The following is a 12382-nucleotide window of genomic DNA, read 5'->3' on the forward strand; positions in this document are numbered from 1 at the left end:
TTAGGGACTTGCAGGACGGACAAAGTTGATGAGTCGTAATGAAGTTTATGGGTTGTAGAAACAGCCCATTTACAAAGTTTAAAAATTCAAATTTTAGGCCCTTTTCATAGACCTGCAAGATGAGTTATTTGGAAGACTCATCATTCCTTTGACGATCCGTAGAAGGCGATCCGTAGGGTAAAATTTCAGAGTTAATGAAGGGCATTTATGTCATTTTCCAAATTTGATTCAATGAACCTAGACACTTTTATGGCCAAGTTAAAAGACTATGTATATTCAATTTTTCAAATTCCCCTCCTATTCAATTCATTCTCCCCAAATTCTCTAAGGCAAGAATAAAGTCCCACAAGGTTTCTCCTTCAAGCTCAAGCTAGGGTTTCCAGATTTCTACAAGTTTTCTTCTTTAATTCTCAGGGAATTCAAGCAAGGTATGTGGGGATTGATTCATGGGCCCTTGTCACTCATGGAGTCCCAATTGTTTTTCAAAGTTTTCATTCAATTTCAATTGATTATGAACCATAGTTTGATGAGTTGCATTGGGCTGAGTTGATTTCATTTTTAGATATTATCAATGATCAATATATGCGAGTTTTCATATGAATTTAAGTTGATACATGAATACCCATGCATAGATCTAATTTCAAGTTATGATTATGAAAAGTAAAGATGATTTTATGAGTTGATCATGAGTTCAATGATTTGCAATGACAAGTTTCCATGATTTAAAGTTGAGATTATGATTTTATAATGAAAGTTATGATGATGATCAAAGTTAAGATCAAAGATGTTATTATGGTTTGATAAGTACAATTCTCACATAATCATGTTATAAGATGGTGATAAGGACAATTCTCACCAAGTTTATAGATTCCTATGAATCACTAAGTTAATGAGATATTCCTATATGTTTTAAAGATGGATTGATAGGTAGTTACTATATTTCCCTATTATGTTAATATCATGTTTTATGAGTCTCCGTTGGGATATTGACTAAGCACCGAGAGAATTTTTATGTGGAGTTCGGTTCGGTAATGTAGTTAGTTATCCAAGAGAATCCTAGTAGAAACCTAAAGTCCCAAACTATGTTTCCCACTTAGGTTGCCTTCATATCCTAGAAGTGGATCCACATATAGCACAATTGAGTTAAGTTGAATTGAGTAACATGACGGAGTATACCTGGAAAGGTAGCCTACCCCTTCTCGATATGGGAATCTCGGATTTCATGTAATAGATCACATGGTCTTATATGTCAGTTAAAGGTCTTATCCCACATAAGTTTAAGTTAAGCTATGAGTTGTAAGATGAAGCTATATGTTATGCATTGACCATGAGTTTCATATGTTTTCAAATGCTTTTGATCTCTATTTATGTTCATTATGATTGGTCATGCATCTTATGGAATATTGATTACATTCCTTTACTTGTTCATGCATACCTCACATAATGTACTAATTATATATTTTGCCTACATTATCTCATAATGTAGGGGAGGATGACACTCACGACGATCCTATTTATGACTAGAGTTGATTAGCTTTGTAAGGAGTTGGAGAGTCCTTATTCTATCGAGGACATGACTTTTATTGTTGTTGTTGACTTGACTTTTTTGTATTGTTAGGGTGATCTAGGATCTTTTCCTAAGCCCCCATCAAAGTTTAGCCTAGAGGTATGTTCAGACGATGTTATGATGTAGTTTGGTTGGACACCTATTGAGCTTGTTATCCCTTTGTCCCATCCCCTTTGATTTTGATTATTTCTCTTATATTTATCTTGTTTCTTTATGTTTTGTATGCAGTGTATGCTAATATGGCTTATGGTTGGGTTTCCTCACATCCTAATCGTCGTGTCACAGTTTGGCCCTAGTTCGTATCATGATATGAGTACGTGCTACTCACTGACGGAGGTGAACTTGAATGTTATGAGGAAGCCATAGAATATGAGAATAAGGATCAATGGATTAAAGCCATGCAAGATAAGATAAAATATTCGCATGAGAACTACACGTATGAGTTGGCGAAACTGCCTAGGGGCATGAGAGCTTTAAAGAAGCCTAAGGGCATGAGAGCTTTGAAACAAAGTGTGTGTTCAAAGTTAAAGTTGAAGAACACAGCTTGACGCACAAATACAAAGCTAGATTGGTTGTTAAGGGATTTGGTCAAAGAAAGAGTATTGACTTTGACAAAATATTTTCTCCTGTAGTGAAAATGTCCTCCATTCGTAAAGTTCTTGGTTTGGCTGCTAGTCTTAATTTAGAGATTGAGCAGATGAATGTGAAAATGGTTTTTCATCATGATAACTTAGAATAGAAGATTTATATGGAACAACCTGAGGGCTTCAAACTAAATGGTAAAAAAAATTTGCGTGCAAACTCAAAAAGTCTCTACGGGCTAAAGCAATCTCCTAGACAGTGGTACAAGAAGTTTAAATAAGTTATAGAGGATCAAGGCTATACGAAGACTTATGTAGATCACTATGTATTGGTATAAAAAATTTCTGATGATGATTTTATCATCCTCTTGCTATATGTGGATGATATGTTGATTATGGGAAGGAATACTTCCAAGATTGAAGAGTAGAAGAAAGAGTTGTGTAAGTCTTTTTTTTCTATGAAAGACTTGGGTCATGCCAAGAAAATTTTGGGCATGGAATTTTTTCGTCTTAGAGATGAAAGAAATATTTATCTGTCACAAGAGAAGTACATTGAACGTGTACTAGAGTGCTTTAATGTGAAGAACGCTAAGCCTGTTACCACACCTCTTTCTGGTCATATGAAGATAAGCAAGAAGATGTGTCCTACATGTCGGGAGAAAAAAGAGAACATGACCAAATTTCTATATTCCTCTGTCATTGTAAGTTTAATGTATGCACTAAACCTGATATTGCTCACCAGTTGGTGTTTTCAGTAGGTTTCTCGATAATCTAGGAAAACAACATTGGGAAGCTGTAAAGTGGATACTTAGATATTTGAGAGAAAGCTCAGATAAATGCTTGTATTTTGGAGGTTCAAATTAAATACTGAAGGGCTATAGAGATGCTGATATGGTAGGTAATCTTGATAACAGAAAATCCACTACTAGACATTTGTTTACTTTTTTAGGGGGAGATATCATGGTAGTTGAAGCTGAAGAAGTGTGTTGCACTATTTACAACTGAAACTGAGTATATTGTGGCTACTAAAGCTGGCAAGGACATGATATGTCTCAAGTAATTTCTTCAAGATCTTGGCTTGTATCAAAAGGAATATATCATCTATTACGATATTCAAAGTGCAATAGACTTGAACAACAACTCTATGTACCATACAAGGACAAAACACATAGATGTGAGATGTCACTATATTCGAAAAAAGATAAAAGATGAATCTATGCATGTTGAAAAGATCTCTACAAATAAGAATCCTACAGATATGCTGACCAAAGTGCTAACAAGAGACAAATTCAATTTGTGCAAAGAACTTGTTGACATGAGCTCTCTCTGATAAGACGAAGATACCTCCCTCTAGTGCATGGGACTGGATGGAAAGATTTGTGGGGTCCATCCATGAACTTAATATCCAATTGTTGCAAATGTATTTAGTCCTCAATTGTTGCAAGTGCAACAAAATCTTCAATTGCTACAATGCAGCAAATGGACATTCTTGTCGTGAATATAGAATTTCAGCAAATGTCATTTTGAATTGTCATTTGTCATGATGTCATCAGTTACATCAAAGGAAAAATTATCTTTATAAAAGGAACTCTCATCTTATTTGTTAGAGACAGTAATTCACAGAGAAAGAAAATATTTAGAGAGTTGTGAGGTATAACATAGACTATAAGAAAATAGTCTGTGAAGAAAAAAAATAGAGTGTGGGCGATATTTTAGTAAGGTAAAAAACCAAAAAAGTGTTATTCTTTTTTAGTGTGTTGTGGTGAATTTGAGTATTGTACTCGTGACTACCCAATGTAAAATTCCTTACTATAGTGATATCAGTTGCTCCTTTTGGCCCGTGGTTTTTCCCTTATTTAAAAGGTTTTCCACATAAATTCTTGGTGTCATTAGTTTTTCATTTTATTTTTACTATTTTGACCATATATATTTTTTTGTTAGTTCACGTTTTCCCAATAAATTTGTCATTAAAACATAGAGGCCTTATTGTTGATTGTCTTTTTTGTTCTCCTAAAGGTGCATTCATCAATAGCCTTTCAATGTGTTAGCCTTTATTGAAAGATCTAACTCTGATATCAATTGTTACTTTGTTGCGAACAAGAGTCTGAATGAAATAGATACTACACCGGGGGTAATGTGCATAATATGTAAATCAACAAAAGTATTTTCATGTGAAAATCGCCTTGCTCAAGCGAGAAAATGACCACTAACAACCTTCTTGTAGGATTTCCCAAATTCTTCACTAAATGAGGAATTCAAGATTGCAATTATTTTTGTATAACTTAAAGAATAGCTCCCAACAACCCCTCCTTCTAATCTCAACTCTCTTCTCTTCTTTAACACAAAACAACACCTGGTACAATCAACGAAAAATATAATCAAGATACCATTTTAAAACCAGACAAAGAAACAAGCTATTTAACTCAAGAACGATATAGATATATCTTGATAGGACTAGGTTTTTTCAATGTAACATCTGCTTCTTCTCAAGTCTCTTCATGTAGATCTCATTTTGATTTTTATATCTTTCGTTGGGGTTAAAATTCAAAGCATTGATGTCGTGTTTTTTAATAGGAGTAAGTGACTGCCTTGTAGTTCTCCAACCCAATAAAAAATTGGTTCAAAACTTTTCAATAATTCAGTCCTAGTTTGACTTGTGTTTCTTCTTTTTCCACGTGTCTCACTTTTTCTTTCACCTAAGTCTAAGCTAATTCCATGTGCTTAGTTTATGAAAATTTTCCTTGTCTTGACTTAAAGTTCCTTTTAGAATTAAATTAAGGCCAATTACTATTCTCCATGATTTTCTGGTGCACACGTGAACACAACTTCTTCAAACAATCTCCAATTATGTAAGAGGAATAGGTTCTCTGATTAGTTCCCCAACAATATTTTAATATCTTCAATACCTTTTGGAGATCTATCAAAGACTTGGTTCCTACATATGACTATTCTTTGTACACAAATTGTCACTTATGCAATGTTTGTCAATCAATAAAACACTATATGATCTTGAATGTAAATTCAGAGATGGAGATATCTCAACATATCTTTTGTAACTTTAAGCCAGCATACCCTCCAATCTCCTCAACCAAGGAGGAAACATAGACCATCAATTTAATGCTGGTTTAGGCGCTTGTCAAAGAGTAATGCATGACTTGCTAGTGCGAAAGAAAAACATAGAACTTTGAGAATTTTTCTATCGGTACTTTGCTATGATTCTGTACAGTGCCACAGCTTGCAAATGTTGACATTCATGACAGTTAATTGAGAAAACATTTAAAGGAGAAATCTTTAAAAAGAGTTTTGGATCATAACAACGAAGGGAAAACAAACCATGTTGCAAATGACCAAATCATAATTTCCTTGTTGGATATTTTCCCTATTATCCTATTTGGATTGACTTATTTTTAAGCAGCTTATAAGTTGAAAACTGCTTATAAGTTTTAAAAAAAATAGGTGCAGGGCAACTCTTTTTTTTTCCTTATAAGCTGTTTTCAACTTATAAACTTCGTAAAATAAGTTCATTCAAATAAACTCAACTATTTATTTGAGCTTATTTTAAGCACAAAATGATTTTAAGTTGTCCAGCCAAACACTAAAAAAAAAGTTGAAAACAGATAAAGCCAATTCAAACGGCCTCTATGTCTTTATTATGGAACTGAAAATCATATTGTATATACATAACTGGGAAACATCATAAAGTTTGTTCTTAGCACATGAGGCTATATACATAGAGATGATCATTTGACTAGTTGTTCCTTCTTCCCAGCTTCTTCAAGCTCTCGAAGACCCCCAATCTTTTGTTCAATCTCCTCTATCAGTTCCTCGCGCCACAGCTCTGCTCTCGCTGTTTCTTCAATGTCCTCTTGCTGCACCACCACAAAATTGGATTCATAGTGTCACTTGCTAGACATTTTGCTAGAAAAAAATTCTAGCATTAAGCCTTGTAAAGATATCTATATATCTTGAATAGGGTATTTAGAAATGAGAATTTATGTTGAAACAAATTCAGGCAATTCGAAACTAGCTAATATGTATTCGACATTTATATGCATAAAATTATTTCTGTAAAGTGTCCTTTTAGAAAAGAAAGATGTTCTTTTAACAAAAAAAGCCTCTGCCCACTCATGTATAAGTAACATTGAGCTTTTTTGCATAAAGATTAAGATGGCAATTAACTCTTCAAAAATCTTTTTTCACCTATCAAAGATTAATATTGATGACTCAGGATTATGTAACATTTCTTTTTGGTTAACAAGAAAGGGTAATTTTCCATTTTAAATTTTCTAAACATACATAAAGAAAATATTGTACCTTCTCATAGACCCAATGTCCAGTACCATCACCTCCATCTCCTCTATATTGTTCTGAATCATAGTAGGGATCCTAAAAGAGACATATAAATAATGAGAGAGAAAAAAATACAAGTCTATTTTAATTTCCAAAGACATGACTATTGATGTACTATGGATTTACGGCACTTTTAATGTTTTAAACTTAAGAATGTGCATGTCTTTTAAGCATTTGTTAGCATAGTAGATGTTGGTTGTGCTTATTTTGAAGGAAACTAATTTGGAGAGTTGGTTGAGGAATCAAAGCACCGAAGGAAGGTATTTTTGATGTTCACAGGCTTATCCTACGACTAGTCGTTATCTATACGGGTCGTAAGTATCAATCATCAAAAGACAGAAGAGAAAAAATAAAAGTAAACTGAAGACCACGAGTGAAGTAAACGACTCATTTTCAACCTTACGGGTCTTCAAGAGGAGTCATCAAAGAAGAAGTGAAAGAATGAGGGCAAAGTGAAGAAGACAAGTAAGTTCTACGGCTAGTCTAAATTTCTACGAGTCGTAGAACTCACTCGTAACTTGAAGTTACAAGTGATGAAGAAAGGACAGTGTCTACAACTTGATTTGATGAGTCATCCTCAAAGTTACAAGCCGTAGAGAATGGTCGTGAGGAAGAAAAATTCCTCAGTGCAATGTGAAAGATTACGAGCTGGATCTACGACTCGTCTGAATTGTTACGAACCGTAGAAACGAGTCGTAGACACGAATCGACTTAAGTTTTCTTATGTTTTTCGAATTCATATTTATTTAGGATTGGTTGTCTATAAATACACTCCTTAGGTTTAGATTACTTTATGCACATTTTTGGGTTTAAGAATATAACTTGAACTACTTTGAGCCTTTATTCTTGAATTCGGGTTTTTGTTATCGATATTTTACGTTCGAATTTTATTGAAGATTTTTGGTTTTTCACAATCATCATTGTAAGTTTATGAATTTTTTAATCTGAATATTATTGATTGTGAACACGCACGTAGTTATGAGTAGCTAATTCCACAACTAGGGTTGGGGGAACCATGAAGAATTAAGGACGTAGAACTTAATAAAAAGTAATACTTGAATAGTGTGCATGCATGTATTGTTTTTTCCTTCATTTTGATTGCTTTTTCATAGTGGCCAACGTTAGAACTCATCTTATCCTTACTTGCCAGATCAAGAGGTAACGGATGGGAAAATAGATTAACAACAAGATTTGGGGCTAATCATCCTCATCTAATTAACTTGAATGGATCAAGGAATAGCTAAATTTGGGATCATTGGTAAGGGTTAGAAAAATATACACTCGTAGACGGATCAAGTTGCATAGTGAAATTCACTTATTTATCGGATCAAGGACTTAGGTAAAATTAACTTATCGATTCTACATGTAACACACTAGGAAAGAATTACTAATAAAAAAGTCTACTTAGTTAAGGATTCATGGGGAACATACAAAACCCTAGTTTCACTTCTTATTGATTTAAACCATATTAAACTGTCCTTTCATTCATTGAAGTTTGTTATTTGATTTATTGATTAGTTTTATAAAAATCCCCCCTTTGTTTTTTCTCTTTACGGGAATAACTTGATTACTAAAGCAAATAATAAACGATTAATCTAAAGTTTAAACCATATTCCTCATGGGATCGACAATAACCTTCGTTAGGTTCTATATTTGATTAACGACCGTTTTATACTTCTTTTGGGGGGTGTAATTTGAGTGTATCAACTATGTTGAAAAGTTTACCTTGGTAGAACCGAAGAAACAGCATCCCCAAACAGTGAACATGATGTAAAATGTGTCTAAAATGAGAAAACAAAATTAAATTAGGTGAGGAACATGAATAAATTATAATGATAAATGGAGAAGTAAGGGTTGATATATACTACTCACAAACATTCTTCATGGCTTCATCACTAAGGTGCCAAACAGATTTGTGAGTTATGAGGTCTCTTTGACCTTCTATATGTTCAACTAATACTGCTATTAATGGCCAATTCGGGAGTGCCTTCACTCTAAAATCACAATTTCGTTGAACTTGAATCTAATGATAAAAATTCCCAAAGAAGTTAGAATTAATTATACAAGTACGTTACATGATTCGTGTATGCCATGCAAATGTTGTAATATACCTGGTGCCTCCTGCCTGCATTTTCAAACGCTGAGCTTGAACAATGCCTAAGGTGCTGCCAAAGTGAAAAGAGCTAATTAGGAATAAGAAAATGAATTTGAGATCCAAATAATTATAGAGTTATTGCTTTAACTGATTTAGCGAAAGGGTGACACTCCAATTTAGGACTAGGAATAAAGGATTTGACGACTGTGAAGCTCATTACAGATGATCTCATCTGAGTTTGGGATAATTATTTTGCTTTTCTCTATTCCTTTTATCCTAGTTGTAAGGTTAGGAAAGCACATAAGAAAAGAGTCTCTTGTGCTTTAACTTACTTCTTTATTCCAAATATTATTTTCACTGCCCTGTCACCTTATTTGCTAAGGTTAGATATCACACTAAGTTTTGTTTTGTCCTATTCTTCCAGTACCACACATCATACACATCTCGGATCCGTTCTCTCTCTATATTTTTTTTTATTCTATTTTGTTTCATTTTTACACACTATTGCTCACATGGAGGTTTACTTCTTTTATTTATGGCAGAATACATAAACAGACTTTTAAAGTCATCCACCTAGTTTATTTAGCCATCTTGATTTAGATTTGTTCCAATTGAACATTCGCACTAGTCAAAAAATATATCTATCACACATATTTTTGTCATCAGCTAAAATAAGAGTGTATGTGTTATACACTCGCGAATAACGTGACATAGTAACTAATCAAAAGAAGACATGTAGTATTGGCCCAGAATAATAATTAAAAAATAAATTAAAAAGAAAAATTATGTTTTTACAAAGAAAAAAAAATAAGAAAACCCCTCCTTCCCTTTTTCTTCTTTTGCCAGAACTCTTCCCCCGCCGCAAACACCACACGCCATGCTGTCATTACTGTCCAATTTTACTCTCCTCAAACATATTAGATTTATTGATATCTTTTCTTCTTTTTGTATTGTGAGGTCTTTAGAGTTTGAATATATCAATAATTTTAGAGAAAATTTAAAATTCGTATTAGTCGTGTCAGAAAAATATAATTTCATTAGAAATAATGAACATCAAAGTGAGGAGACGATTGATCACTGGTTGCTTGCTATTTTCAATTTTTTGTAGCTTTATGTCAAGATTTGTGCTTAATATTGCATGTTAATGGAAAGGCATCCCTGACTTCATCTTATTCCCAATTCTTTATTTTTTGCATTTCTTTTGTTTTTAAATTGAGAATAAATTTATGTTTGGGTTTGATTTGACAAAAGAGATGAAGAAGGGAGAGATGTATGGTGGTAGTGGCGATACTATTTTTTACGACGAAAATCCTAAGCTGGCAAATTTGAATGTTGTCGTTGGTCGTTTGAAAGGCTAAGGGAAAGAAAGATGTTGACGATGGTAAACTTGTTGATGGTGACAACAGATTTGGTGGAAAAAATAAGGTGGTGTGGAGAAGAAGTGGTTGGAAATCGAGAAAAAAGGGGAAGGAGTTGTGAATGGTGATGACGTCAATGCATGGTTGCGAAGAAGAAGAGGAAGGATGTGAAGAAGAAGAAGAATGCGAAGAAGGAGAAGGAGAAGGAGTTGTGGATGGTGATGATGTCAATGCATGGTTGCGAAGAAGAAGAAGAAGCAACCTTTTTTTGCTAAATAATGTCCTTTCACGCACCTTTCTGGTGTGTATTACAAACAACACTTTGACATGTCAGCAAAAAGAGTTTAATAGGTACAAATTACTGTTATATAGGTATTCAATAGATACAAGTCTATTGAGGTGTTCAAGTGAAATATGCAAACAACTTTCAGGGTCTATTTATGTATTCTGCTTTTATTAATTTATGTTACTTTCAAAGCTTACTACAATTTCACGACATTATACAATGTGTCTCTCAAAGCATGTGGTTTCAATTTTTTGTTTTCCAAAAGAAAAGTCTTTAATGACTAGTTTTTATCGATTTTATATATAAAACAAATATACTTTTGCTCCTTTACACCTCACGTATTTTTAATCAACTATATATGCTCCATTGCCTTTCATCATTTTTTTTTCATTCTTCTCTTTCTTTAATTTTCTTTTATTTATTATTTTTTTCCTTTTTTAAAAAAGAAAAAACTTTTTTCTCCTTTTCTTTTCTTTTGCTCAACTTCTACTTTTTTTTCTTTTTTTTTCATTCTTCTCTTTCTTTATTTATTTTTCACTTATTGTTTTCTTTTAAAAGAATTACTCTCTTTTTTTCCTGTTTTTTTAAATTCTTATTATTTTTGCTAATGAACCAAAAATTTAGTAATCTGCAAAGAGAATAAACTCAAGCTTTTATTTTCAAGTTAGTCAACAACATTTGTAATAGAAATCGATCACATATCTTATATAGAAAAAATGATGTATGTTAACATTTAATTGATAAAATAGTGTATGGAGAAGAATATTGTAATTTTGAAGAAGTGTTGTCCATGAGACATAAGTTATTTTTTTAAGCCATAAGCACAGAGCTCTAATTTCGCCCAGGACAGTAGGTAATGAAATAGGGAAATTCTTAACTAGGTATCAGGTCAATTGGAATTACTGAACATTTACAAGGATGAGAAAATTTCGAGTATGTTTTTTTTTATACAAGGACTGTTAATGGAACTTCATGTTGTGTACCCAAAGCAGTTCTGATTAAATGAAAACTACACAAAAATATACAGCAAATCTACATATAATAGCTGTTAGCTAACAAGAGAATGGAATACCTACATTATAGGGAAACTCTCTACTCTGCATCAAATCAGCACCCTTTGAAGATGGCTTTCTTGCCAAAGAAACTCTATAAACAGAAGCAAAAGATCCCTCACCCAGTTTCTTTCCCAACACAATATCATCCTGCAAACAAAACAAAGAAGATAAGAAATTGGGTAAAAGAGAGATGACGACCTAACTAATAAACTAACTAACTAATAGGAACAGTATTTGACTTGGGCAGTGTGCTTCTATAAATTATATCACCACACTCCATTACAGTACAGGGTAGTCCTACCCCAACTCCAACAAAAAGATCATGAGCAAAGCTACCGTAAATTGTCCTTGAATTCCATTGTTTCTTCAATCGTATCGACAAAGATAAAGGCTTAAGTTTCAGTTCCGAGTGGAATACTACTCCACCTATGCCCACTGCAGCCATGCCAAACTTTTTTGCTTTCTTTAGCAAGATTTTCTTTTCTTTTCAATTAGTGGCAGTGAATACAGGTGCTCTTGTTTTCTTCTCTTTTTTTTTTGTGGAGGCAAGTGCTTGATTGGATTGGCGAAAATCCATATCCACAAATGACACGTAGTTTAACTCATTAGGTCTGTAAATTAAAGTAAAGGTTTTTTCATCAGCCAGGGCACAAAAATATCTCGTTGTGCTACTTGGCGGCCAAAAGAGTTTGCCCTTGCAATTTCAGTCTACAAGTTTGTTATATTTATATCTTTTGAGTGAAGAAGAGAGGGGTTTTATATAGACATTCTTGAGTCATGTTCGTCACTTTCCATTTATTTATCTATATCCATGTTTATCTATCTATCTATATTATTATAAAAGCACGAATATAAATATTGATTGACCAAAATATCCATTAAAAAATAATTTACGTTTGAGTTAAAATTTCCTCTATCTAAAAAAATACTAATGGGTATAAATATAATTTTGTAGTAGGACAAAACAAAACATATTTGTATTAGGACTGAATTTGTTGTAAGATACATATTATCCTATTAATACTAGGAGCTTAACATTAAATCTATTGTAAGTAAACTATGAATAGAAAATTTTTACACATTTAACAAT

The 12382-nt window shown here is 33.1% G+C and overlaps 1 protein-coding gene across 1 annotated transcript; it reads right to left on the reverse strand.

The window, feature by feature from the left end:
- Positions 1-5755: 5755 nt before the first annotated feature.
- Positions 5756-11878, reverse strand: LOC129870280 (photosynthetic NDH subunit of subcomplex B 4, chloroplastic-like). Its single transcript, XM_055945003.1, has 7 exons — positions 11594-11878; positions 11314-11439; positions 8610-8663; positions 8371-8521; positions 8224-8279; positions 6463-6534; positions 5756-6017 (listed from the first exon to the last, which is right to left on the reverse strand). The coding sequence occupies exons 1-7, from the start codon at positions 11735-11737 to the stop codon at positions 5889-5891; spliced, it is 732 nt and encodes a 243-aa protein (XP_055800978.1). The 5' UTR covers positions 11738-11878; the 3' UTR covers positions 5756-5888.
- Between the last annotated feature and the right edge of the window lie 504 nt (positions 11879-12382).

This window comes from Solanum dulcamara, chromosome 10 (assembly GCF_947179165.1).
Source record: "Solanum dulcamara chromosome 10, daSolDulc1.2, whole genome shotgun sequence".
NCBI lineage: Eukaryota > Viridiplantae > Streptophyta > Magnoliopsida > Solanales > Solanaceae > Solanum > Solanum dulcamara.

What these genes read in the sequence shown, in the direction of transcription:
- LOC129870280 (XM_055945003.1), bottom strand. Translation starts at nt 11,737, where the DNA reads ATGGCTGCAGTGGGCATAGGTGGAGTAGTATTCCACTCGGAACTGAAA. An exon ending in ATCTTTTTGTTGGAGTTGGG is followed by an intron (nt 11,440 to 11,593) that starts GTAGGACTACCC and finishes TTTTGTTTGCAG; the next exon opens with GATGATATTGTGTTGGGAAA. An exon ending in TGAAGCCATGAAGAATGTTT is followed by an intron (nt 8,280 to 8,370) that starts GTGAGTAGTATA and finishes TTCTCATTTTAG; the next exon opens with ACACATTTTACATCATGTTC.